The sequence below is a fragment of the Microtus oregoni genome, unplaced genomic scaffold, assembly GCF_018167655.1.
Source record: "Microtus oregoni isolate MIOR12 unplaced genomic scaffold, Mior012 000027F_ref0000203, whole genome shotgun sequence".
Taxonomy (NCBI): domain Eukaryota; kingdom Metazoa; phylum Chordata; class Mammalia; order Rodentia; family Cricetidae; genus Microtus; species Microtus oregoni.
In genome coordinates, this window is record NW_024543086.1 from 17398464 (window position 1) to 17426343 (window position 27880).

Consider the following 27880-nt stretch of genomic DNA (forward strand, 5'->3'; position numbering starts at 1 on the left):
ATGTCCTTTATTTATGGCTAGAAACCAAATATGAGTGAATACATCCCATGTTCCTCTTTTTGGGTCTGGCTTACCTCACTCAGGATAGTGTTTTCTATTTCCATCCATTTGTATGCAAAATTCAAGAAGTCCTTGTTTTTTACTGCTAAGTAGTACTCTAATATGTATATATTCCATACTTTCTTCATCCATTCTTCCATTGAAGGGCATCTAGGTTGTTTCCAGGTTCTGGCTATTACAAACAATGCTGCTATGAACATAGTTGAGCATATACTTTTGTTGTATGATAGGGCATCTCTTGGGTATATTCCCAAGAGTGGTATTGCTGGGTCCAGGGGTAGGTTGATCCCGAATTTCCTGAGAAACCGCCACACTGCTTTCCAAAGTGGTTGCACAAGTTTGCATTCCCACCAGCAATGGATGAGTGTACCCTTTTCTCCACAACCTCTCCAGCAAAGGCTATCATTGGTGTTTTTGATTTTAGCCATTCTGACAGGTGTAAGATGGTATCTTAAAGTTGTCTTGATTTGCATTTCCCTGATTGCTAAGGAAGTTGAGCATGACCTGAAGTGTCTTTTGGCCATTTGAACTTCTTCTGTTGAGAATTCTCTGTTCAGCTCAGTGCCCCATTTTAAAATTGGGTTGATTAGCCTTTTACGGTCTAGTTTCTTGAGTTCTTTATATATTTTGGAGATCAGACCTTTGTCAGTTGCGGGGTTGGTGAAGATCTTCTCCCAGTCAGTGGGTTGCCTTTTTGTCTTAGTGACAGTGTCCTTTGCTTTACAGAAGCTTCTCAGTCTCAGGAGGTCCCATTTATTCAATGAGGCCCTTAATGTCTGTGCTGCTGGGGTTATACGTAGGAAGTGGTCTCCTGTGCCCATGTGTTGTAGAGTACTTCCCACTTTCTCTTCTATCGGGTTCAGTGTGTTCAGACTTATATTATGTGTCACGTGCACTAAAAACCTCGCCAAAATTTATGACAGCATTTGTTTTCAACCCTCAACTTTTTAAAATGCCAAAATGATATTATTTTATTTGGAACCCCTCAACTTCATTCTCCAATAAGGTAAGAATCCTACTTGTCACTCCAACACAGTCCTTGTCTTAGTTAGGGTTTCTATTGCTGTGAAGAGACACTATGATCACACAGCAACTCTTATAAGGAAAACATTTAATTGGGGTGGCTTGTTTACAGTTCAGAGGCTCAGTCCATTATTATCATGGTAGGATGTGGCAGCATGCAGGCAGATGTGGTACTGGAAAAGGCACTGCGAGTCCTACATCTTCCAGGCAACAGGAAGTGGTCTGAGACACTAGGCAGTAGCTTGAGCATAGGTGACCTCAAAGACTGACTCCACGGTAACACACTTCCTCCAACAAGACTACACCTACTCCAAAAAGGACACACTTCCTAATGGCGCCACTCCTTTGGGGGCCGTTTTCCTTCAACCTACTGCAGTCCTCCTGGCAGCCTATCTTTTAGCCTCATGTCTAACCAAACCTGGATTTCTTCTTGCTCCACACAAGTCCCTTTCTGGACCTTACTAAACTCTAGGAGCCTCTGGCTTAAAAAGTGTGGGGTTTTTTTTCTTGTCAATTGGTCAAAAACTATCACAAGAAATTTCTTTGTATTTTGGAGCAACAGCAATAGGATTGGATAAAAAGGTTCTCAGTTGAATATGTGGTCGTTGACTATATTGTGTTGGCCTTGTACAATGCTTGCAACTCTCAGTCATTTAGATCCTGGAAAGGAGGGCAAGGAAGACCAATATCCCTTAGACCACTTCCCTCTCACATACTACATCTTAATGTGTGCAGCCCTGGTGTGTGACAACCTTCACGGCCTCATAAGTCTCTTTACACACATATTTTATTCCTAAATAATACAGATGACACACTTTCCTGTGCCTTTTAACTAGCGAGGGTGACTTTTTGCACACAGAACAAGATATTTGAAAATCAAAGTGGGGAGTGTGCTCAATGCCAGGACAGAAGGGTCGTGAGACATACAAACAGCAGTGCAGCTGGTGACAGCAGCCAACCGTGACTTGAGCCACGACTGGGATATGAACCATCCCTATGGCTGGACCAGGCATTCAGAACACTGCTCACAAGGCAAAGGCATTTCCGTGGGCATACTCTCTTCTGGTATTCACTGCCATTCTGCAGTGAAAGCATTATTCGCAGTCAGAGACGAGGAAGCAGGGGCTTAGCGTGCACAGTGTGCAAGAACCGCAGAGCCAGTGTTGGTAGGGCGGGCGTGGCCACTTCACTCCTCGCACCCGTCTTCAGACTGGGTGTCATCTACTTTCTCGTCCTGGAGATGGAGTCTGGGAACAGAGAGTCAGGATTCAAATCCTGGGTCTGGTCTTTTCCAATTCTGTGACCTTAACTGACCTGGACAAGCCTGGGGCAATTGTGAGTCAAACAGCTCCAGCCTGTGCAGCGCTTCAAGCTTTGTGTGCTTGGGTGTCCACACTGCACGCTGCCCCCATTCCCAAGTCACTGTTAGAAACCACATTTGCAAATGAGGACGGAAGCTTGAAAGAGTCCAGAAAGGTGTTACTGCATGGGAAGTGGGAAATTTTTTTACTTTCCCTTCTAATCCCAGAGCAGGTGATTCGAACCATTCTGTTTTATAATATTGTTAGGGGAGCTTTAGTAAAATGTGAGCCCTTCCCGAAAGAAAGAAAGAAAGAAAGAAAGAAAGAAAGAAAGAAAGAGAGACCCTTCCAGCCCCCCCCCCAAAGATTCAAGAATCACATTTTACGTAACTATATAATTTTTAAAAGCCAGATTATCGTTGGCATAACCAAAATCCCTTCCACTTTTTCAAAGCCGTTTGTCCTATGCAGGGGTTGTGGCCATGCATGAGAAACAGCAGGTGGTGCCAGATGACAGGTGGTGTGGGAGCCGTCCCTGGTGGGAGGCGCGAGCAGGCGAGCAGGCTGGCAGCTGCCGAGATCTTCTCTGAGCGCTGGCGCCTCGCTCTCAGAAGCTCCGGATCCCGGCACGCGAGGGCTGCTTTCTCAGCGACAGCGGCTCGGGCTGTGGAGGGAGGACTTGGGCTTGTCCTCCTCCTCTGCATATTGGCTTGACTCTGCCCTGACCCCCACCAGCGCGGCACAGTAAGTAGGCATTTGTTTTTGTTGTGCCACTCCCCAGCCTCCTCCCAGCCCTTACCTCCCTGTCATCCCCACGACAACCCTGTCCTCCCCAGTTATGTCCCACCCGCAGGACTGACAGGAGAGATTCAGTTGTGCTGGGCTTTGGAGGGTGGGGTGAAAGCAGTGCTTGACTTCTAAAGGGAGCCGGAGAAAAATAAACGTGTTTTGTTTATTTAGTTGGCAGTCTTGCAATATGGGGGCTGCTAACTTTCCATGAAAAAAAAAAAAAAGCCCTTGGCTATTGAGGAATGGAGGTATTTCATGGCTGAATAACAAGATCAGGTTCAACACAGCCTCTTTCTGATTTAGAAACCTGAATCTCATGTATGATCTACATATTATGTAAAAAAAAAAAGGTACTGAGAGAGATACTGAATGTATTTAATTACATTTTTAGAAATCGAGGAAGAAAAGGCAAAAATAGCAGTGTGGGTGGTGAGGTGAAGTATACCCTACTGCAGGGGGACCCAGAATAATGGAGTTTCCTTTTGTGCTGAGAACAAGCTGGCCAGTGGGGTTCCAGAGCTGTGTTAGCCATAGTGTCTTGCTATTTTTTTCTAAGCTTGTATTTTTTTTGTTTTTAAATGAAGGTCTGGGGGGTTTTTTCTTTCTTTTTTTTTTCTTTTTTTTTTTCTTTTTTTTTTTTTTTTTTTTGCTGCTCCCTGATTTGAGGGTTGGTAAACTCGGTGGGCAGTTGGCACAGTCTGCTGGCTAAGGAAGTTTCCCTGGACAATGGGAATCACGTCAGGAAATGTAGTGAGTGGTTGACGGTTACCACCAGACTGGACACTGCTGGAAGGGAGCAGTAGTGGCCGGCCGTCAGCCCCTCACATTCCTGCCGTAACCAGAATCCTGCTGCTCGCCTTAGGTCTGGGAATAAAAGCCGAAGTATGGTGAAGCTGAACAGCAACCCTGGAGAGAAGGGGGCCAAGCCACCTACGGTGGAGGATGGCTTCCAGACGGTGCCCCTCATCACGCCCTTGGAGGTTAATCATTTACAGCTGGCTGCTCCTGAGAAGGTAATAGGTGATCTTCCTTCCCTTGCCCCCCAGGTTACCCCAACCAGCAAAAAATTTTACCCCTCAAACACATTCATTCTCCCGGCTCCCATCCTTGGAAAATGCTCTATCCAGGAGCGAGAGCTCCTGTGTTATTGCAGATTTATGGTGTTTGTTCATCTCTACATATACAGGCAAACAAATTAATGTTTTCTTGTTAAGATGTTATCATGGCAGGTGCATACACATAAGCTTCTACATGGGGATGAAGAAAAAAAAGCCTGTCTCAATTTTCTTGAGGTGTTTCAAATATTGATTGGTACAGATAGGAAGGCAGAGACTTGGATTCAGTCCGGCAGTTTGCACCTGCTAAGGTCGCCCCTGTCCTAGGAATTGGTTATAAAAAGACTAAGTTACAAAACCCTTCTTCAGATGAACACAGTGCATCATGGTAAATGCTGGACCCAAGCCTCACAAAGGGTGGGGAGGGCCAGGGAGATGCAGAGGGAGGGCTGGAGAGGTGAGCTACAGTGGAGAATATCCAGATTAGTCTTGAAGGTGAATGAAGTCTTTCAGGTTCGGGGAGGAACCGTATTTAAGGCAATGGTGGAAACGAGTGTGGGAAGCTCGCAGGGACAGTGCTGCTGCAGGAGAATGTCTGGGGAAATGAGGCTGGGAAGCAGCCTCGGGCTGATGGCCCATCTCCTGAAGGAAGAAACCGAGGTGGCAGAGGGGTGTCATCCCACAGACATAGGCAGGAGAGTGTGTGTGAGGTCTGGCCGAGAACGCAGAGGCTTTAAGGGATGAGCTATTGCCCATCGTGAGAGGTTTGCAGGTAAATGATCCTGCCCCCAGGCTGGAGACGGAACAATGGATCGTCCCATCTGTTCGATTTTTCTCATTGGCATCTCCAGGAGGGTATTGTGCGTCTTAACCACTTGGCTCCATCCAATCAATGGTGAGGAACTAAACCGAGATGAAGAGCCAGCTGATTGGCTGGGGCTGAGTCATTTGTTTTGAAAGCCCAGAGGTTTCTGATAGAAGAATGTGTCAGGGTGGGTGGTGGAATTAGAGCAGTTGAGCTATCCTGAGACACTAATAAAGCCTTTTGAAAAGAGCTTTGAATGCCATGGCTGCTAAGGAAGTGTGAAGAGACACACTGAGAACTTGCCTCAGGCATGGCAGACATACTCAGCTTTTACTTCATGTTAGAAGCACCAGGCAATTTAGAAACTCCTATTGTTGAGGTCACCCCCACCCCCAGCCAAAGCAATTCTGACAGAATCTTTGAGATGGGATCCAGCCATCAGCATAAATGCTGTCTCCCCACAAGAACCCCGAGTGCGGCCAAAGTTGAGCAAACTCGATTTCAGACCCATAATACACCTGGGAGTCTGGGATTGCAAACTCATATTACAAGCCCAAGGTTGGGGGGCTCCAGGTGCACAGAAAGCCCAGGTGAGAGTGTCTGAACCCCATCTAGGCCCCAGTGCAGGTTTCTGAGGAAGACAGGTGTCTTGAGGTTCAAGTTAGTAGCCACATGCATGTGTCTGAGAGGTGGGTAATGACAAGGGACCGTGGGAGGCCACCTCCCCACAACCTTCCACACAGTTACAGGCCATCTAGAGAATAGTCTGCCCCCTCTCCCTTTACTCTCCTAACTCCCGCTGAGAGTTTCTTCCTCCCACCGAGCAACCAGTCCAGGCATACCAGGGAGTCATTCCAAGGCCAGACTAATCATCTCTCTCATATTGTGTGTTGAAAGATGCAGGAGTCCCTGCAGAGGCACACCGAGTGCTCCCTCTGGGGCTCCTCTCTGACTCGCTATCAAGTGGGTGTTAGCTTCCTCCTCTGTGGAGTGAGGAAGCTCCTACCTTAGGCTGTCAGAACAAAATCATATATGGCCTCAGATGCCAAGTGGAACAAAGCCAAGAATAAACATGTTCAAGTGCTCTCCCAAGCACACGCATGCTCTTGCATACACACACACACACACACACACACACGCACGCACACACACACACGCATGCACACACACACGCACGCACACACACACACGCATGCACGCACTTTTGCTTCAGCCTCTCACTAGTGAATAGACCCTGGTAAGGGAATAGCTATCTCTCTTGTTCCAGTGTTTAAGGAAACTGTACCTTCTCGAAGCAAAGGTCGGTGAAGCATCTAGATGCAGAATCCAGAGGTGGTATTCCAGAACCTTCCACTTCAGGAGCAAGGCATGAACTCCGTCTGTGCGTCCACAGATTTGACCTGTTTCTGACTCACTCAGGAACTCACAACAGGGATCAGCTGTGTCTTAGGCCTGCGTCTTCTCTGAGGCAGGAATTGTCTTAGTGGTTTTCCATGCTGATCACTTAGATTTTATTACGATTTGTTTCCGTTCTCAGGGCAGGATGTTAGAGCGAGTGTATCACACATGCTAGACAAGTGCTCTTCCATCGAGCTAGGTCTCCAGTGCAGATTTTATGTTCTTTACAAAAGCGAAGACAATTTCCCCCCGAGAGCAGAACAAATGTGTTAAAGGAGAATCGGATTCAAAGGCCAGTTTCTCTAAATGACAGCTACCATCGCAAACTGCAAGAAACATGTTTAGGAGGATTCAAATCCTTATTTATATTTTCTTTCTTTTTTTCTAAATATTTTAATTATTCCTTAATAATTTCATGTATGTATGAAACGTATTTTGATCATACACCCCTATTTCCATTCCAGCTCCCCCGAGATCTCGCCACAATGACTTCCTCCCAATTTCATGTCCTCATTTGCTTCTTCTTTAATTTTTTATTTAAATAACTCAGATTCCAATTAATGTTGTCCATATGAACATAGGTATAAAACCATCCACTGCGGGCATAGGGAACCTCCTAGTGGCCATGCCCACAAAGAAAAATGACTCCTCTTCCAGCAACCGTCAACTGCCAGTCCCACTCAGCTGGGGATGAGGCACCATGAGCCCCTCCCTCACCCATGCTGGAATCTTGCTTAGTCAGTTTCTGTTGTCATAGCAGAAGCCTGGTGCTAGACACTTTATAAAGAAAAGAGCTGCAGCTAGGCCAGTTTCCCAGACTGGAGGCCCAGAAAGCACAGTGCCAGCCATGGCTGGTCTAGAACATGGCTAGGACATCATGCTGGGAGCGTGTGGAAAGGGAAGAGATCGATCATACAGTGAGCCAGGAGGCAAGAGTCTTCCTTGGTTCTCTGAGGAATGAGTTCCAGAAGAACCACACTAATTCCTTCTGAAGGCAGTGCCGCCAGTGACCTCATTATCCTTCCCTAGACCCTGCCTCTTGAAAGTTCCATATCACTCAACATAGCTCTCCTGAGGACCCAGTTTTAGCATATGGTCCTTGGAGAGACACTCAAACCATATCCAAATCATAGTAGTAAGCCTGTCTGAAGTCATGCCTTGGGTCCGTGATTTTAGTTCATCTTCCAGAAGCTCCACCGGGGTAGATGTTAGTGTACACATCTCACCAGTGAGGAAACCAAGATTCAGAGCAGTGAAGTGACATATCAAAATGTCACAGGTAAGAAGTAGAATGCCAGAACTGATGCCCTACAGAATTATCCTTCCCCAAATGCCAAAAAAAAAAAAAAATGCATACACAGAAACCAAGACTCAGCAGGATATCTAAACATCACAGACAGGAGTACATTACGGGACTGAAGGCCTAGTGTCCTGGAATCCCAACTTTCTCCTGCAACTTTCCATGCTCTCCAAGATGCTGGCTCTATTCCTCCCTCAACATAGTCTTCTTAGCTGCGCTGGATAGGACAGTGTTCATCTTCCTTAGCCAAGTTCTGACAGAACGCCCCTTGGAGACCTTCCCTGACCACCATCAAGTTCAGTTGTAGTTATAACAACCTTACTAAAAGGTACCAATTCTTCCATCTGTTTACCCACCCAGAAAATCCTGCGCCTAGCTAAGTATACACGGCCATGATAAGACGAGAAGGAGTTTGGTGGGAGATGCTAAGAGATGGGGAGGCAGGAGGTGAGAATGAGGAGGTGAGCGTCAGGTAGGCCCCAGCATAAGGAAAGAGTTTAATTCAGGAAGACAATAGGATCTGGAGTTCCATTCTATGAGGTTTATGCTTGAGGCTGTGGGCCATCCAAGGACGATGGACAGGGTCAGCCCCACAATGGTCCCTAACCCCAGTAAAGGTGGCCAGGCTCCCTGAAGGTACAAGGAAAAGAGCAGAAGCAGGAGCCTGACTAGACCCCGCAGCTGGGGCGTGAGGCAGCGGTGCTGTGGGGACTGGCACCATGGCAATAGTAGCTGGGTGGATTCTCACCAAGACCCGGAGCTGCTGTGGCTTGTGAAGAACTTATCCTGGCTCTTTTGCATTTAGTCACTTAGCCCGAGGTCACTGGCTCTGCATGAACTAATTTAGTGCTGCCACACAGCAGGAAGATGGAAATTTTTAATAAGCCTCCCCTTCTGTGTTTAAAAATGCCCTTCATCTCTTCACCAGGCGTGTGGGGAAATAGACTCAGAGACAAGCAGGCAAGTATCCTCCGGGTTATGGGAAAAAGAACGGCCCCCATAGGCTCATATGTTTGAATTCTCAGCCCTCCAGTTGGTGGAAATGTTTAGGAAGGATTAGGAGGTATGGCATTGTTGGAGGAGGTATGTCCCTGGGGGCTAGGCTTGTAAGTTTCAAAAACCCATGCCTTTCCCAGTTAGCTCTCTCTTTCCCCCCTCTCTCTTCCTCTCTCTCTCTCTTTCTCTCTCTCTCTCTCTCTCTCTCTCTCTCTCTCTCTGCCTTCCACTTGTGCATGAAGTGTAAACTCTCAGCTGCAGCTCTGGCACCTCCCTGACTAGCTGCTGCCATGCTCCCCAACATAACAGTCATGGACTCACCCTCTGAACCTGTAAACCCCAACAAACTCTCTTCTCTAAGTTGCCTCGACCATGCTGTCTCGTCACAGCAGTAGAAAGGCGACTAAGACAATTGGAATACCCAGTTCTCCTCTGGAGCCTTCTCACTACAAAAAGGTACCCTTGGAAACTGTGAGGTTTCTACCCAGGACTCCCACGTTGCAAATGCAGAAGTGAGTTCAGAGACTAGACCGACTGTCTCACCCAAAGAAGCAGCTGAACTCTGCACGCAGAGATCCTGGAGATGCCAGCAGGTGCATGGCAGGGCTGCAGACAGCAGGTGACAGACAGACATGCCTGCCTCGGCAAAGCCTCCAGTCCATCACGTGCTTGCTGAGCTAGCGGCCAGGTTCCAACCACGCCCATTTCCTTTCTGCTAGTTGTTAAGTCTTTGTGAGTCTTGGGCATGGGTGGCTAACCTGCCTTTAGAGAAGAGGAATGGAAAGATTTTGAGATCAGTTGTTGTCATCTGCCACACTTCATGGTTTGTGAAGAATGAAATTGACGGTAGAGTACACACACTCTCCAATCCTACAGAGCTGGGTTCAGATCTTTGCCAAGCTGCTTGCCTGCCGTGAGGCTTCGTGCAGGTTGTTCAGCCACTCAGGGCTTCATTGTTGTCGGAGTTGGAAGGTGGGCCCAGCGTCCACCTAACAGCTTACCATCAGAGGAAAAAAATGTAAAAAGTATCCAGGGCCTTGCTCAGGCACAACACAGAGAGGGCTCATTGACCCAGTTTCCTTCCTTTCCCTGGACACTCAGAATGTCACCTAACATGGAAAACATGTGGAAAACTGTAAAGGAGCATGATGGGCTTCAAGGGTGAGGGCTGGGAGAGCTGGGATTCACGCAGGACAGAGGTGGAAGGACTTGGGCAGAGCTGGGGCTGTGCTCCTTGCCCCCAGCCTTCCTGTCTTCCCTTTCTCCTTAATGGAATTGTCAGGCTCTCCCAGGGAGCAGCTTCACCCCCAGCCCCTCCCCAGGACAGCCTCCCTGGGACCCTGCTCTACACAGAGGCTCCTAGAAGTTTCTCTGATCCCCCACACTGGGTGAGGCTCAGGAAGTGCCTGTGAATAGGTTAAAAAGAAAAAAGAAAAAAAAAAAAGGTTTACTTTACCCAGTAAACACAGAGTACAAAGTCTCTGTAATTTAAAAACAAAGCAACTTTCAACAAAAAATATCGATGATGCTCATGTTGGTAAGTTTTGGAAAAACAGCCTCAGTATGTGCTTTTTTAAATGTTAAATTGAGTAATTTTTTCCCATTCTTTTTAAGTTAGCAGATAGAGGGATAAGTCTCACTGCGACACTTTAATGCAAACATGTCCTCATATTTTGTTTTTATTTATTCTCTACCATCCTCCCCAAGGCTGCCCTCTCCTCTGCTAACTCTTCTTCCCTCTATGCTCTCCTCTCTTCTGCTGTTTTTTCTTTTGTGTGTGGGTGCACGCATATTTTGCCTGCATGTATTTCTGTGCACCACGGTCTGCCTGGTGTCTATGGAGACCAGAAGAGGGTGTCAGGTCCCCTGAGACTGGAGTTTTAGACAGTTGTGAGTCACCATGTAGGTGCTAGGATATCAAACTCCAGTCCTCTATTTATTTGTTTGTTTGTTTGTCTGTTTGGTCTTTCGAGTCAGGATTTCTTTTTGCTTTGTTATGGTTTTGCTTTGTTTTGTTTTTTCGAGACAGGGTTTCTCTGTGTAGCTCTGGTTGTTCTGGAACTCACTCTGTAGACCAGGCCGGCCCCAAACTCACTGAAATCCACCTGCCTCTGCCTCCTTAGTGTTGGGGCTAAAGATGTGCGCCACCACTGCCCAGCTAACCCCAGTCCTCTTGAAGAGCAGCCAGTGCTCTCAACCTCTGAGTCACCTCTCCAACCCCAGCCTCCCCCATTCTGCTTTTAGGTCGTATGTGTTCTCTATCTCCCTGCCCTCTCCTGTTAGATTCTTTCCTCCTGCTCCTAGGACATTCTTGTTGGCTGCAGAACTTAATGAAGCCTTTCAGAGGATATATAACATTATTAAGTTAAACTGGTGACATCGCCTGGCTTTTGTGCTTCTTATTGGTAAGAATGTATCCTATGAGCATAGTTTTTTTCAGTTATACAATGCCCGATAGATATTACCAAAAAATGAGACTGATTTGGGCTGTTGAGGAGGAAGGGCTGGCTAAGTGAACGCTGGTGTGAACTGGAAAACACTGAGCGACTATCACCTTAGGGGGCAAGAGACAACTTGTGGTTTGCTCCATGAGAACATATTCTAACGTGGTCTCACATATAAAAACAATATGCATAAATTCTAGTCTCTTTTTTGTTTTATTGGTACTTGAAAATGGTACACATTTCTGAAGCAAAAGAAAATGTGGTTTTTAAATTCGGCGTGTGGTGGGGGAAGGGTACATGAACGCCATGCTCTCCAAGGCCAGAAGAAGGCACTAGAGCCCCTGGAGCTGGAGTTACAGACATTGTGAACCACTTGATGTGGGTGCTGGGGACCAAGCTCTGGTCCTCTGCAGAAGCAATGGGTGCTCTTAAACACCAAGCCGTCTTTCAGGCCCCCAAAATGTGATCTTTTGACACATGTATACATTATAGCATAAAATATACGTAATGGAATATTATTTAGCATAAGAGATTAAAATCTTGTCATTTTGACAACCCACGTGGTCTTGGAAGACAAACGAGATGTGTGCGTCTCAACTGCTAAATGCTTGAGAATGAGAATGGGGGCCATTTAAAGACTTAAGTCCGTGATTTTCAGTTTTGTGACTTTTGTTTTAAAATGTTGATCCCATTTCACCAAAGGTGAAACAGCACGGGCCAGCTGCCTTGCTCTCCTCCCCTCGTGAGCCCCTGCAGAGGGTTGTTAAGCTGGGAGCTGAGCTCCTGCCATTCTGGCCACACTTGCCTTATATTTTGTCTCTAAGAAAGCAAAAACCTGGCAAAGCAAAGAGCCCTGGAGAGAGCCCAGACCTGTGTGGCAGCTTCATATTAGCCTTCTGCTTTTGACTTGCCTCACTGTGTGATGTGTGCCAAATGTCTGCCTTCTCTCAGCTCCAGTCTCCCAATGTGAAATCGATGGGGCCCTATAGACCGCCACTAGCTCTCTGGGCACTGGCGTCTGACCTGCGCTCTCCACCCTACCTCAGCTTTCAGGATCCCAGGGGAAATCTAATCCAAGGAGAACACATGAGGTGAAGAGCAGAGAAACAGGGAAGATCTGAGTGAGGACTCAGCCCCACCTGGCCCTCTTCCAGCCTCCCTCCCTCTGCCCTCACCTCTGGCAGCAGGTTTGTGGGGCCTTGGCAACATCCAGGACCCTCAGGACCAGGATGTTTGAGGTGACTTGATTCAGCACTGCCTCCTAGCAGCTAGGTGAGGATTGAGGTCACAGTTCTCCCTGGGCCTCAGTCTCTCCTGTCAAGTGTCACCCACACCAGAGGTCACGAGATGGCTGAAGCTCAGGATGGCAGGCTTTCGGCACAGTGCCAAGCACCTGGCGCTACCTCCCAAGGTGATGTTGACCAACAGTGGTGGCGCACACCTTTAATCCCAGCACTCGGGAGACAGAGGCTGGAGGATCTGTGAGTTCGAGGCCAGCCTGGTCTACAGAGTGAGTTCCAGGACAGCCAGGGCTACACAGAGAAACCCTGTCTCAAAAAACAAACCAAGATAAAGGAAAGAAAGAAAAGGAGGAAAGGAAGGAAGTTAGAGCAGCCCTCCTCAGAGCGTCCCCAGCATGGATGTGCCCGTGGCTGCCCTCGCCCTGCTGCAGGGATGAGCCGTGACTACAGTGAAGGTCTATATTTGGCTTCTGCAACTCCGACTCATAAAAACACAATTTTGCTCCTTGTCAGCTCTTCTGCACTTTCATTTATTGTTCCTGCCAATCCTGGGGACTCTCCGTGTGGGAACCTCTTCATTATTGATAATTCGGGGAAGTATTAGTTTAAATTTTTATGATCTGCACTTTGAGCCATCTGAACCACCGTCTGTGATCTAGCCTTGCTGGTGAAGTGGGGGGGGGGGGGGTGAGGAATAGAAACTGGCGGGGGGAAAGGGCATCCTCTGGGAATGAATAATTTATCCCATTTTCCCAGTGTCGGTTATATTAAATTATGTTCATATTAGCAGCTTGAAAGGACAATGGGAGACCAATGTGTAAGCAGGAGACAAAACAAAGTGACTTTGTCCATACCCACAATATTTAAAACCCTGGAGCCTCGTTTGTTAAATGGCTGTAATCCTTTTAATAATGAACGGGCTAGGACAGTTTTTTCATTCCTCTCCACCCCCACCTCTAGCCCATTTCTTTTACAAATCAAGTTAAGGCACCAGGGCCCTGTCTTGTTTTAACTGGGGCCAGGAGGCAGCTATCCATGATGATGCCGATGATGCAGAGGTCGTTTCTTTGCGTTCTTTGTGAAATCTCTCTTTCTTTCTCTCCCTCCCTCCTTTCACGTCCCCCTCCCCTTCCAAGACAGAGGGAAATGTTTCTGGTTCTACTCCACAGGACCAAAGCACTGAGCATCTTCCTGATACTCCTGATAGCAGCTCGAATTCTGTAACTTTGTAGGAGGGGCTTCCAGTTCTGCCCCCACCACAGCTTCCTCCCAGTGGCTGGACCTAGGGAGGCTACCTTGTTAACCTTCCTTCAGCTCCTTGTGCCCTTAGGGCCATCTCTCCATGGTGATAAGAGAGCCCTTTCAGCTTCTGCCTGCCCCTCCAACTTCATCTCTATCACTCCCCCGGTGACCCTGTTCTCTGGCCACTCCAAGATGCCTGTGTGGTTCCACCAGGTGTCAGCCTCCTGGGTCTCTTTGCCAGTGTATGCTCCTCCCTCCACCTAGAAAGATGGTTTCTTTGAGTCTAGGGAGGCCAGAATAGAAGCAAGAAACATGTTTAGAGCCAAACTGAAGAGAGATAAAGGGGGTGCAAGGAAGTATCACGAGATAAATGTGTTCTTTGAGGATGGTTTGGACAGATAGCAGCTGAAACAAATGACTTGATGGAATGGATTTGGAAACAGAAGGAACGAGAGTCCTACATTTCATCCGAACTAAACAATGGTATTGACTTGGTTAAAGTCTCCGTTGCTGTGATGAAACACCGTGACCAAAAGCAACTTGGGCAGCAGAGGGTTCAATGAGTCTTACAGCTGTGGTCCATTATCCAGGGAATTTAGGACAGACACTCAAGATAGGAACTGATGCAGAGGCCAGAGAGAAGTGCTGACTTATGGCCTGCTCTTCCAGGCTTGCTCAGCCTCTTTTCTTATAGCACCAGGACCACTTGCTTCAGGGTGGCACCATCCACAGTGAGCTGGACCCTCACACAGGCCAATCTGATGGGAGCACTTTCTTAGTTAAGTTCCCTCTTCCCGAATGACTCTAGCTTGTGTCGAATTGACATAAAACTGACCAGCACAGTTTGAATGATGCTGTTTTCCAGCCCAGATTCTATAGGCATGAGAGTGCAGGATAGAGGAGAAGGGTGAGGTAGAGCCCTGCAGCTTGAGTGTGACCACGGCAAATGTGGGTGTGTAGATCCGAGAGCATCAGGTAGGCTGAGTCTCCGCGAGCTGGGTAGAGATGTCCACTGAGAGTCGTGAGAACGAAAGATGCACTAGGCATGACGGCACAAGGGGGACACACAGGCCTGGGCACAGGCAAGGACTGAGAGTGACGAAGAACTTGCTCTGTAAAGTCCCAGTGACACCCTAGAATGAAGAACCTGGAAGGAAGGGGAGAGGCTAGAGGCTGAAAGCCGAGGATGGCTGATCAGAATAGACCGAGGGAGCAGAAAGTCTCAAGGAGAAGGGGGACAGCAGGCCTGTGGAACTTCATAGGACTGCTTCCAGATCTGGAAGGACGATATCCTAAGTCAGATGTTCATACAACCTGTGTAGCATCCCGCGTGGCCTAGTTGAGCAGCATGGTACTCTGTGGCATTCTTTCTTCAGGCTCCTGACTCCGGCCTTGGGTCCAGGCAGCTGAGGGATCTATCCTGGGAAAGACCCAAATGGAAGCTTCCAATTTTGTTTCCATTGACCATGTAAAACTGATAGATCCTAAATGATACCCCAGAGTGGTACCAGGGTGGTACCAGAGGTGATGGATCCTAAGTGATACACCAGAGTGGTACCAGGATGGTACCAGAACTGATGGATCCTAAGGGCTGTACGCTGGCTACTTACTCCAGGTAGAAGGGCCTATGTGCTTGAAACAGACTTGGGCTCTAAGAAGATCAATTGTGGGGACCATGTTGGAGAACATGTGGCCTTTCTAAAAAGAAAGGAATAGCTGAGAGTGCTCACATACCAGGCAGAGGTACCTGACCATCCCTTGGCAGGTCCCTGAAGCCGATATAAAATAATTTTTTTTCATTAAAAAAAATTACCCAGGGCACCTAGAGCATTTCATCAGCACTCAGAGCAGAACAAGATGCAGATGGCAGGGCTCTGGCCCCAACTCTGCCCCCTCAGCACCGCCAAGGGAGACGTGTGCATATTTAAAACAAATAACTTCTGTAGTGGCCAAGTTCATTCCATGTTAGCTCCACACTTACCTGAAGACATCAGCAAAATCCACGGTGTCTAAAAGGCCTGCTGGGGTCTGATTTCTTGTGTTTAACATGACATCTGTGGGACGCGCCATGGTATTGTGGTGTTGCCCTGCTCATGTGGCCACCCTCGTTCTCCCCCGGGTTGTTCTTGGAGTAGCAACAGTTGCTCCCTCAGGGCTTAAGTCCCTACAGCATCGTGCTAGGGAAAACAGCACTTCAGGGAACCCATGGAAATGGGGGGGGGGGGGGGGCTTCTTCCCATAAGGCTATAGTGGTGCCTTGTATCTAATGCATCTATCTGAACTGAGTGACATGCTGATGTCAAGACAGTGTTTCCTGCTTGCCTTTGTCTAACTAGATACCATTGCAGTCATGAAGGGAGGGGGAGAATCCCACCAGATCACAAGTGGGAGGGGGGTGAGTGAGCACCTGAAAGGAACCCAGGGAGCTTCTGATTCAGGAAAAGATAAGGAAAAGGAAAGAGACACTAGAGAAGCAACCTCTAAGTGCTCAATGTGATGGCAGGAGTATAGGCCCTTTCTCATTTACACCAAACAACGAAGAAGGCCTTAAGCTCTATCGGGGGCTCTGGGCAGGGTGTCCATACAACAGAGAGGCAACAAGAAGACTCAGAGTAAATGCTCCTTCCCATCTGGCATCTGAGGGAAAGAGGCTCGAGTGGAGGCTGTTGGCCATGGCTGTGGAAGGGATGGGCCTGCACCAGTAGGTGGGGAGTGGGCCCAGGCACGTGAGTGGGGAAACTAGTTCCCTGCTGCTATCTTGAGCCAATGCAAGTTTCTCACCTTCGAGTTTTTGTGAGGTTTTGGAAGTCAGTCTTAGCATAGTCAGGTGTAGTTGGCTTGCATCCCCATCTATCCCTGGATCCTCATCCAAGCTCACTTGAGCTGTTGGATGAATTCCCTTCCTTGTGGTTGCAGGACTGAAATTCTCATTTTTCTCATTGGCTGTCAGATCTGGCTTGCCCTCCGGTCCTAGCTCCATGGCCCTGTCACAGCATGTTAGGGTCTCTTGTCAAGGCCCCTGGTTGGTCTTTTCCCCGTCTCCAGGGTTGTGTGATGTTGTTCACTCACGGAAGGGTCTCTGCGAAGCAGTCTGTGAAAGGAACATATAAAGAGAACAGAACCAGCATTCCCCCAACCCCACCCACCCACCCCGGGCAGGACAGGAAAGCCCTACCTGTGAACATACCTGACTCAGGCTGCTATCAGGAGCACCAAGAAGTTCAGTGCATTGTGGAGTGGAAACAGTCCCCTGTGGCAGTACCAGGTACTCTGTTTAGTATGAGACATAAAGGGCTGTGGGGTGGCCAGAGTCTGTAGCTTCAGGTGGGGCCTCACAGCTCGGTCAGTTTCTGTGTTGTCCACGGTGCCTTAACACATGGCAATAACTGCAAACTATTTGTTGGGTTTCTTTTTTTTTTCCTTCTGAGTCCACAAAGTGGGGTGGAGGTCCATAAAAGCCGTGTGAGGTAGCAGCGCACCTCGGTAAAATATGCCGCCAAAATAGATTCCAGGGAAAGGAGACGGTGCAATGGGCTGAACAAATGCCTTCCTTTTTCCTTGTGCCAATCCCCAAATTATATTACAACTAAGAATGTGTGCAGAGGATTAACCAATAGGTTATTAATCATAACTTGTTTTTATAACCCAGACTGTGGAAGTGCCCTAAACACTTGCCAATGGAAGATCAGCTGCAGACAGCTTTAGAGTCTGCTGAACCCTGGTGTGAATGGCAGAGTTGTTAGTGGGCAGTGTCTTTGTGACCTTAGGAAAGTTAGTAACCTTCTAACTACAGTTTCCTCATTGGTCAAACAAAGCAATTCCTACCTTGTATCATCTTTAGAAGGATAAGGTATAAGGAGCGTGTGGTGTCTCTGTGTAAAATTGAAAAATGTAATAACTTTTAATTAAAAAAGAATCAACTGTGGAGCCAATGAGATGGCTCAGCAGGAAAAGGCACCTGCCATCAAAACCTAAGCTCAGTCCGCAGAACTTACACAGTAGAAGGAGAGCCCTGAATCCCCCGGTTGTCCCCTGACCTCCATACAAATACCTCAGCATGTCCATGCCCTCCCCAAATACACATAATTTTTTTTTAAGTTAAATATCAGATGCAGTGGACCTATATGAAACACACTGCATCAAAAGAAGATGCCATAATCAGGGCACGGCAAAGCCATTCCAAACACGATTCCATAGCAGCTGTGGCCACCTGCATTGGGCCTATCAACAGCCAATCCTGGACCCAGGAGAATCTCACAGAGGCCCTACTCCTCCCTGTTGAACTATTGGTGGATAGTTCCACCGACTAAACCGGTGGATTCTGGGAATGGTGACCCTCTTCAGTTGTGGATCAAACAGTGAGCCCTCCAGCATCCTAGGGCCAGTCTGAGCCCATGGGCACACAAATGGTCCTGGATAAATAAGTGGATAACAAAACAAAAAGACATGAGTGCGGGAAGGGACCTGCCAGGAGGAGTGAGGTATGGCAGGGCGGGAGGAGGGAGGCTAGGCAGAATGCACTGCAATCAGTGATGGAAATCGTCAAAGAATGCATTTGGTCAATACGGAAGAAAGGAAAGGGCAAAATGAAGGGTTGAGAGCCTAACTCGGTGGTAGAACACTTGCTGAGCAGACATTTGACTCTGAGTTACATCCCTAACACACACACACACACACACACACACACACACACACACACACACACGTTTGTTGGCAAAGTGGAAAACTGGAAAAGAACATGAATTGCCTGGTAGAGTGGCCTATAAACCTATGATCAATGATTCCCCTTTGTCAAAGTGAGCTATGCATTTCTATGGGCAGGAATACCCATAATACACAAACATCTGGAGAGGTCTAGTCAACATCGTCACCCTGCTTGCTGGGATGAGGGTCATGTGTTTGGAAGGGGGCTCATCATTCCTGATGTCTGTGAGATGGAGAGCAAGTCCTGGTGGCCAGAGGGAAGGGAAAGGGAAGCACTTGTCTCTGTGCTAACACTGGTCCAACATTGCAGGTGATCGTGAAGACAAGAACAGAGTACCAGCCGGAGCAGAGGAACAAAGGGAAGTTCCGGGTGCCGAAGATCGCTGAATTTACGGTCAGTTCCTTGGCAGAGTGACAAGAAGGGAAGAAAGGAGGGGCTTGCTGGTGGCACGGGGACAGTGGGGAAGAGGGAAGCAGTACAGGCTATTTCAGGAGGGATTCTGGAAGTCACATGGGCTCTGCCACTGAGGTTAATCACAGGACAAGAGTTCATCCCAGGTTCTTGGGCTTCATCAGATTTGATAATTGATAAAGGCTATCTATCTACAGCCTCTCTTTTTTTTTTTCCTTGTCCCCTTCTTCCTGCATTTTCTTTACAGTCTTCGGGAGATATGTCAGGAACATATGAAGAAAGGCAAATTTTAGTCAGAGGCTTTGACCATAAGCCACAGAAAACCAGGAAAGGGAAGCTGACAGATACAAACCAGTGGGTTGGATTTTTTGTTTTTGTTTTTGTTTTGAAAAGGGGGTAGAGTCACCAGTATTGGACAGAGCAGCAATGCATACTGCATGCAGAGGGGGTGAGTCACTAGGAGTGGACAGAGCAGCAGCAATGCATGCTGTGTGCGGAGGGGGTAGAATCACTGAGAGTAGACAGAGCAGCAGCAATGCATGCTGTGTGCAGAGGGAGTAGAGTCACTAGGAGTGGAGAGAGCAGCAGCGATGCATGCTGCATGCAGATGAAAGAAGCTAAGGTTAGCGCCTGGGGAGTCTCTTAGGAACTGACAGGAAGAGAAGCCCAGCATGCAGCAGGAACAAGGGTGCTGGGGACCGAGAGAGAATAGCTGTGCCAAGGCCCCAAGGCTATAGGAACATTAGCACCAATAGGAACAAGGGCAATGAGGCTGTGCTTTAGAAGAAAAATAGGGGAGAAACAGATAAATCAGATGTGGGTAATATGCAGTCTCAAGTCTTGTGGGCCATGTGGGTAAAACTTAGGTTGTATGGGGAAAGCTATGGGAGGCTCTGAAGGACTGTCAGTAGAGGAGAGATGTGGATGAATTTCGCTCTTAGAAAAACTGTATCATCTGTCACATAATGACATGTGGTAGCAAGACTTTAAATGGGAGACTGTCACTGTAATTGTCCAAGTGAAAATCAACAAGATTAGTAAACGGATAGCGAAGAAAGCAGAGCCAAAGACTGAAAGTGAGCATGGCCCTTGATCGTCTGGGGGCTGGAGTGGGCTCCTTTCTGCCTTTGACAATCTCGCTTTACACTAAATCTCTATGTGAGTGACTGGGGGTGTGAGCCTGGAGGCTGGCTCCCTTGAGAAGGCGGGGACTGTTCACTTACCGTCACCTTAGCTTCCGCTGTGCAGTGTGGACCTAGTGAGCGTGGAACTGGCTCTTGCTGTGCGTGGCTACCTGCAGGAATGAGCACAGAGGGCTGAGGGGAAAGCAGGGATTGTGGTGATGATGTGGACATATCTGGCCTTGGGACAAAGCTGACTTGTCCTGGCAGCAGAGTTCACAACAAAATGCCCAGAGTCACACATACGAATTCTTACAGAAGAACTATATATGAATCAAAATATTAGACAAGGTTAGACAGACCTTCTTTCTTCCTCTTGATTTTATAAATAAACCATATCTCTATAATAGACTATTTTATAAATTCTCAAGGTTTACTTTTTCGGGCTGGCAAGATGGCTCAGCATGTGACAAGCATGGAGATTTAAGTTTGTCTCTTAGAACCCACATAAAGGAGAGAGAGACGGCTCCATAGAGTTGTCCCCTGACTGCACATGCTTGCCTTAGTATGCACACAGAGAGAAAGAGAGAAAGACAAGACAGTCAGAGACGGAGACAGAGACAGACAGAGGGGCTAAGATTGGTATAACCCCACCTCCATTCATCAAAAGAAAACTATGGCTCAGGGATTGATTAAATCTGCTGGGCCCGCTACCAATGTCAAAGCCAGCATCAGAGCTAGGCCTGTCTGGCCTTTCTGCCCATCCATGTTGCCAGCAGTTCATTACTGCCAGATAGAGCAAGAATGAGTCAGGTAAGAGAATGAACAAGGGTGACTCTGCCGGGGTCCCGGTCTGCGGAAGGCCCCTCACGCAGTTTGGCCCAGTTGGCCCTGGTGGGTCACAAAAGGCTTGTGGTTCCCTAGCAGCCTTTCCTGAGCACTGTCAAGTGTAGGTGGGGACAAGCTCTGCCTTTTTGGAACCAAAGGGGCGGGGGTGAAGCAAATTCTCATTTGCTTATGTAAAGCTTGAAGTGTTAATTAGCCTGGTTTTCATCTTTCTTCAGAGAGCTTCCTCTGGGCTTTGCAGAGGCTGCATCTGCTGGCTAGAGGGTGGTGCGGGAGGAGGGTGAGGAGGCTGTGTGGTAATTAAGAAGAGTCTGAGGGTCTTCCATGAATGAGCTCTCTGGGGCTCAGGGATACACCAAGGCTGCTGTGGGAGCAGACTCGTGAGACTTATTTTTGCCTGGGAAAGGAGGTTTGAACTCCTCTGGCTGGACCCAAGGGGAACCTTCCAAGCAGGCAAGAGGCTGGGAAGATGTTCTGAGCTTAGAGTCGTGGTGGGTGGAGGAGGTAGCCTTGCATCCTTAGGTGTCCCTGAAGTTATGGATGGAGACTTCAGCTAGAGAAGCAGAGCTGGGGGTGCATCATTGCAGATAGCCTTAGAGAACTTGGTGCTAACCAGCAGTTGCTGCCCACCCCCACCCCACCCCACCCCACCCCAGGCACTCTCCAGTTCTTGCAGAATGCAAGGAGAGTGTCCACAGGCTACCGGGAGCAAATCCTTCCTTCCTGCGCCCTGGGACCTGGGGATGCGGCTAAACTGCCTTTGCTGCAGAATGTAAAAGGATGTTCTAGAACATTCTGGTGTTGTCTGGTGCGTGGATACTCTGGAACTATGGAGGAGCTGGTGCTGTGGAAGTTCATGGTGCACTGGAGAATGGGTGTCACAGACATGGTGTTCTGGGTGGCTCTAGCGTCGTGAAGGTGCTGGTGGCATAGGGGCATCCGATGCACATAGGTCAGGGCTCCACGGGGAAGTGTGGTGCTGCCATGGGAGGCGCAGGTGACACAGAAGGCAGTTACACTCTGGAAGAACTGGGGCTCTAGAGGAAGGTCCTGGTGGTGGAGAGGATCCTGGGCTATGAGATGATGATGACAAGGAGGGCACTGTGATGTCCAAGGCTTCTGGTGTCACGGAGAATATGGTATTATGGAGAGAGGGTGCTGGTGAAGGTTCTCCTGCTATGGAAGATTCTGGTACTGTGGAAGCGGCAGTACCTTGGAAGGTCCTGTTACTACAGGAAGTCTTGGTGCTAAGGAAAGTAGTGATCTTGAGGAAGAGACAGGTGCTGTGGTTGTGCTGGTGCCAAGAAGGATGTTGGCGCTATCAGTAGTGCTGGTGCTAAGGACTGCACTGTTGCTATGGAAGGCTCTGGTGCTGCAAAGGGCATTGGTGCCATGAACAGTACTGGCACTATGAATGGTCACGGTGGCATGGAAGGTTATTGCTCTATGGAGGCCACTAGTGGTATAGGAGGTGCTAGTGCCTTGGAAGGACTAGCACTGCAGCCGTGCTAGGAGAGTGGAAGATGCTGTGCTGTGGGAGGGACCCATGCACCAAGCCTGTTTGTTCCAGGGCTAGTCCATTAGTGGGAACTGACTGTTGTGTTTGGAAACCATTATATTATGGGGATGAGGGGCATTCAGAGCAACACCGGGGCCTTGAGGATGCAGTTCATGACCTAGGAAAATCCCTTTAGCCTTCCGACATTCTCTAGTTCCTCACGGGTGAACACAGGGCACACTCTTGAGATGACAAAGAGCTCGAGATTCTGGAATACTCTGGGTACTTAAGCAATGCCCATTTATTCTCTCTGTGGTGTGGCCTTTGCCCTTCTGTTTGGTTCCCAGCTTCCTGCCTAAGAAGCTGGATTTGTCTCTTGGTTGGGCTCTGAGCCTTTCTCTTCCTTCCCATGGGGATGTATCTGGAGAGATATAGAGGAGTCATGGAAGGCTGTAGCCAGTTCAATGTTAAGGTTCGCTGGTGACCCCCACTTTGTAACAGTGTCCTCTAGAGTTAGGTCTTTTCCTAAGACGAAGCTATTTTTCATTACCTTATATTAAATATGTTCTTTGACAACTTCATGCCTACATGTAGTACCTTCTTTTTACCCTTAACCTCCCTTACTTCCTCCGTCCCTGCTGTCCTCCCTACAATATAGCCATGATCTCATAACAGCCATAACCACCAATAGTAAGAAAGGTTGGCCCCTTAGAGTCGGTACTGGAAACCCCATAGACACCAAATTCTCAGCACAAAGGAGATTTATTACTCCAGAGAGGCCAGCATAGATGGGGAGGGTGCCTCGGAATTGGACAAAGGCAGGCAGGATGCAGCAGTGACGTGTTTCTACAGGAGTAGGTTTTAAGGAGAAAAGGGGGAGTCTGTGCTAGATTGAGTTGGTAAATCCTGGTTTGATGTTAGCCAAATAATTAATATTGATTGTTGGACCTTGGCGTTTTGACTCAGGAACGGACCTTGGAGACCAGCTTTAGGAATGTAATCTAATAGCAAGGCAAATGAAAGGGGGCCAGGGCAAAGCCTGTAGACACCATGTCTACCATGCTCAGGACTGCTAGAGCCCTTCACCTATGATGGACTGGATAATACCAGGTCTATCAGCAGCCAGTCTACACAGGGGAGGGACCACATGGCACATGGCACATGGCCCTACCCTCCCTGCTGAACTATGGGATATTGATGGATCCCAGGCAAGGCAGACATTCTCCTCATTTGTGACCCCCCCACCCCACTGAACTCATGTCCCAAACCCCTGGTCACACAAATGGCTCTTGTTAAACTCAATAGGTCTCAAAACAAAACAAAACAGCATTGTTTGTTTGTTTGTTTGGGGTAGGCTATTTTTCACATGTTACAACATGAATGATTACAACATGTTTAAAAGGTGTTTCTTTAGCCCACCTTCCCTCCAGCAGCCTTGTTGCCTAGATACTATTACTATCCCAAAACAATGCTCAGGAGAATGGAAGAACAATCCCAAAGTGGTTAAGCAGGAATTGTTGAACCAGACAACCCATCTGCTGGCCTTGTGTGTCACAGTCCCTGACACACCTCCATGCCGTCCTACCATGGCCCTGCCACACCGGCTTCTTCTCTTCCTTCTCTTTCTCCCTCTTCTTTGTCCTCATGATATACTGTGGGCTGGCTCAAAATCTGTTCCTGGAAGACACAAAGGGTTAGGAGAGCAAAGTGCTTCCCAAGCACTTATCACAATATAGAATAGACACACACACGCACACATGCACACATACAGGCCACCTCTTGTGTAAGCCTCTCATGTCATCTTAGCTTGGTCTAGGGCTTTCTCTGGGTTCTACATAGGGTTATGTTGGATCTTCATTTCCACTTGGTTTCCCAGGGATGCCCAATACATGCCTCCCCCCATCTCTGATCTAAGAAAATGCCTGCTCTATTGCTGTGTTTCCAGTTCCCAGGACAGAGTTAGGCGTGAAGTGATTGGATGGGTTGCAGTGTGGACCAGTTCTCTCAGGCGGTCTTCATGATCTTGGCAGAGCTTGCTCTAGGCAAGCTTCAATTGGAGGGTGCGCAAGTACCTGGAGGAAAGTCATAGGATACCAGTAGAGTAGCCCAGGTGAGTAGAAGCCAGAGCGGTGACCAGCATCAACCAAGCCTGTTAGACAAAAACATTAAAAGATGAGATGGGGGAACCACAGACGTGAGAGGTCCAGTCTCTCCTGAAGAGCCAGTATAGGAGGTTCTTATTAAAATCAAACAACCACAGCAAACACATCAAAACTGAAATAAAACCTTCCCAATAGACATTTCAGACCCAAATATTCTCTAGTGTTGATTTTCTACTGTTTAGGCCATTAGAGGCGTTAGGTTTCTTCCCTGGTTCCAGTGGCGTCTGGCATGTTCTGTCTGTTGTCCCCTACAGAAAGGCTGCTCTGGGCAGACAGGCTGTAAACCCAGGGGACAGCTCCTCCATACTCAGAGAAGCAAGGCTGCTTACCCTGGGCCCCACTGAGAGGCTGTGAATCTGGATATCCCCCAAGATCCTAAGACTGGTCCCGCCCCAGGGAATCCAGTGCTGAGAAGCCTGCTCTGGGCAAGCCCCTGCCGAGTGGCAAAGAAGCCCCAGCTCTACCGAGGTTACTTCACCTTCCTGCCATCTTTTTTCTTCCATACTGTAAAGTCAAGTGTAAAGTCTGTCTCAGGCCTCAAGCCTTCTGCATTCACGCCAATACTAGCATGGCAGGAAACGTGGAGAAATAGAAGAACCGGCCACCCCATGTCAGCTGCAATGTCCCTAGAGGTGTCCTTTCTGCACCTCCACTCCTCAGCTCCTCCAACAGCTCCTTCCTGTCAGGTCCCCTCCCTGGCCCATTTGTCTCCCTTCTCAGCCTCCCTGATGCTATTTTCACTGCCCCTCCCCCATCCTCTTCATCCTTGTACCCCAGAAGAGTCTTGTTTAAGTGTGCAAAGATACTCTTAAATGACTATATATAAATATATATTATTATATAGAAAATAAATTACTATATAATAAATGAGCAAACAAGCAAAATCCCTGTAGCTGTTCGAGGAACTCTACAATGTCAACATCATGACACTGGTGGCCTTGTTGTCAGCATCTTCATCTCAATCCGGGCTTTCTCTGTCCCCGAGCGCCTCACCAACAGCACCATCCTTCCCTGCTCCTCGAGAGATGGGATCGCGCTTATAGCACAGTCATTTGCAGCTACCAATTTTCATCGAACCACAGGGACTTCCTTTCATGGCTGGGATGCTAATACTTGCTGACAGCAGCAAGTGGAGTTTTAAAATGTTACTTTAGTATATGTTGTCTTGGTTTTTATTGCTGCCTTTTTATTTTGGGGAACATTTTTAGGCACGTTATTAAAAACTGCCTGCTGAGCTCAGGGCAGAGTCATTATCCAGCTCGGAAGGAATTTGCACATGAGAGCCATAGATACCAAAGGCTGCTGCCATGGCGTCTAAAGTGCACGGCTTCCCTATGGCTAGGTCGTCATTGAAAATGAGAATAAAGTCTCTGTTTCTAGTTGGATAAGTGTCTTGCTAGAGTCACCTTCAAGGACATGTGCCATTCAAACAAACAAATAAATAGAAAAACAGGAAGATTAAAAAAATACTAAAACCAAACAAAAAGTATACACACACAAAACCAGAACAAAACATGGAGTCCATTTTGTATTAACCAACTAACTGCTCCAGGACAGAGAGAGACAGAGAGAGAGAGAGAGAGAGAGAGAGAGAGAGAGAGAGAGAGAGAGAATGACAGGGAGTTGAATATGATCAGGGAGGAGTTGGGGGAGAGACAATATGATCACAATATATTGCATGTAAAATTTTTAATTAGCAGATTTTAAGAAAGAACATGTGCTACTACTAATTAATAGTTGGGCATCAAATACGATTTTTTTTTTTATTTTCCAGAGAGAAAAAAAGTCTTCTGAGGAATAGACCAGAGTAGTTTGTATGAAGCAATGTGGGAATCAGTGGCTCCAAAGCCAGACTCCCGGAGCCGTATTTTAGTTGCCGGCTTCTCAGTCTCCGTGACTGGAGCAAACCTGTGTCAATAAATGCAGAGATAGAATAAGGAACAGCTAATGAATCTAGCCGAGGACAACCCAGACTCTTGTGGCTGTTCCGTCTCCATGGCACACATACAGTGGGGAGCTGGAGCCGGTTCCCTCCCAGTCCTGAGGGGCAGAGCAATGGGAGAGCTGTTGGAAGTTTAGGCTGCCCACCACAGAGCGAGTCTACACCAGATAAACCAGAGCCTCTGACCAGCTCCCTTCTCTGTCCAGAGCTGCTTTACTCCGACAAGGGTGGAGGGTGCTGTGGAAAACGCGTAACGCCGGAGATGGTGGAGGTCAGTGTCTTAGGGTACAGTGTATGAGTGTTCCTGGTTGTAAAGTGGGACCGCAGTCCCTGCATTGTAGACTCGCGGTATGGCTCCATTCCAGGGAGCTTCATCCCAGGAGTGGAGTCATTGGGCTGGATAAACGCATCCTTCCTGTTGGGTATCTGGGGAAGGCTAGACCCTCAGTCTTTCCTTGTGAACCCTTGGACCTTCCGTCTTTGCTGCACCCCTCCACTCAGGATGAGCAAAGTCAGAGTAGCCCTACCTCCTTTACCATCCCATGTTTGTTCCACGGTGACCCAGCTCAGATCTTCCCTGGCCCCTCCCGCCTAGAACTTGTTCTTAGTTCTATGAGTCCCCTTCTCTCCGGGGTACCCCTCCAAACCAGGTGGAAGCCCTTCCCTCTGTACCCACACTTATTTCCCTGATAATATCACGGGGCTTCCCTGGAGCCCTACTGCCTGCTGAAATGCTTGGGTGGTCCCAGGGGCCACAGACAACTTCCCCATGCCCTTCATTGGTTTCGTCAGACAAACCAGAATGCAGAAAGCAGAGCAGCATTTGAAATATCGTTACTTATGATTCATAGTCATAGGCTCTGTTTGCTCAAACTTCTATGATACACCAGTGTCTTGCTAACTATTTCCCACTTTCTGTTTACTGTAGTCAGGAAGTGGGTACATTTTCTTTCTTTATGCACAGATGAGGAAGCTGGAGACCAGAATGTTGGCTGAGGGTAGCGGGAGTCACACAGCCAATGAGGAACGGAGATAGGCTTTTTGGGTCAAGAGGGCTTTGTGTCTGGGTGTGTTCATGTGTGTGCAAGTATACGCCAGCACCCTCTTGTCACTATTATCTTCCAAACTAGAAAAGACAGCATATTTAGGAAGTGTCCTAAATTAAACTAAACTAAAGAGATTGGTAACTTGGTTGAATTTTTAACTGCACATCCCTGTTAAGTTTCTTCCTCTTCCTTGAGTACACCATTTGGCCAAATCCTGAAGTGCTCTGGTCCAAAACGGGGGAAAAGAAAGGCAAAGAAAGGCAGACATTTCCCCCACCTGCTTCCCAATCCCGGCACCACAAGGCAGGAGGCTTTGCTCTCTGATTTTCTGGGTCTCTGTGCTGCTGCTGCTGGTGGTATAATGAGTGATTATATCAATTTTTCCCCTAAATTTACAATGCTTAAGCTCCTGGAGCAGTCAGGGGAAGACAGGCCTTAACAAAGTGACTGTGTGCAGCTTGTCCTGTCACCACTGAGCTCCATAATTATACAGAA

At 48.0% G+C, this 27880-nt stretch overlaps 1 protein-coding gene across 1 annotated transcript in view; it reads left to right on the forward strand.

Moving 5' to 3' along the window:
• The first annotated feature begins 2918 nt into the window (after positions 1-2918).
• Nsg2 (neuronal vesicle trafficking associated 2) overlaps positions 2919-27880 on the forward strand; it is a 56840-nt gene continuing 31878 nt past the window's right edge. The window contains exons 1-3 of the mRNA XM_041676576.1: positions 2919-3128; positions 4036-4186; positions 18669-18752. Coding sequence (XP_041532510.1) covers positions 4058-4186; positions 18669-18752 — 213 coding nt within the window. The 5' untranslated portion in view covers positions 2919-3128; positions 4036-4057. The remainder of the gene's footprint in view (positions 3129-4035; positions 4187-18668; positions 18753-27880) is intronic.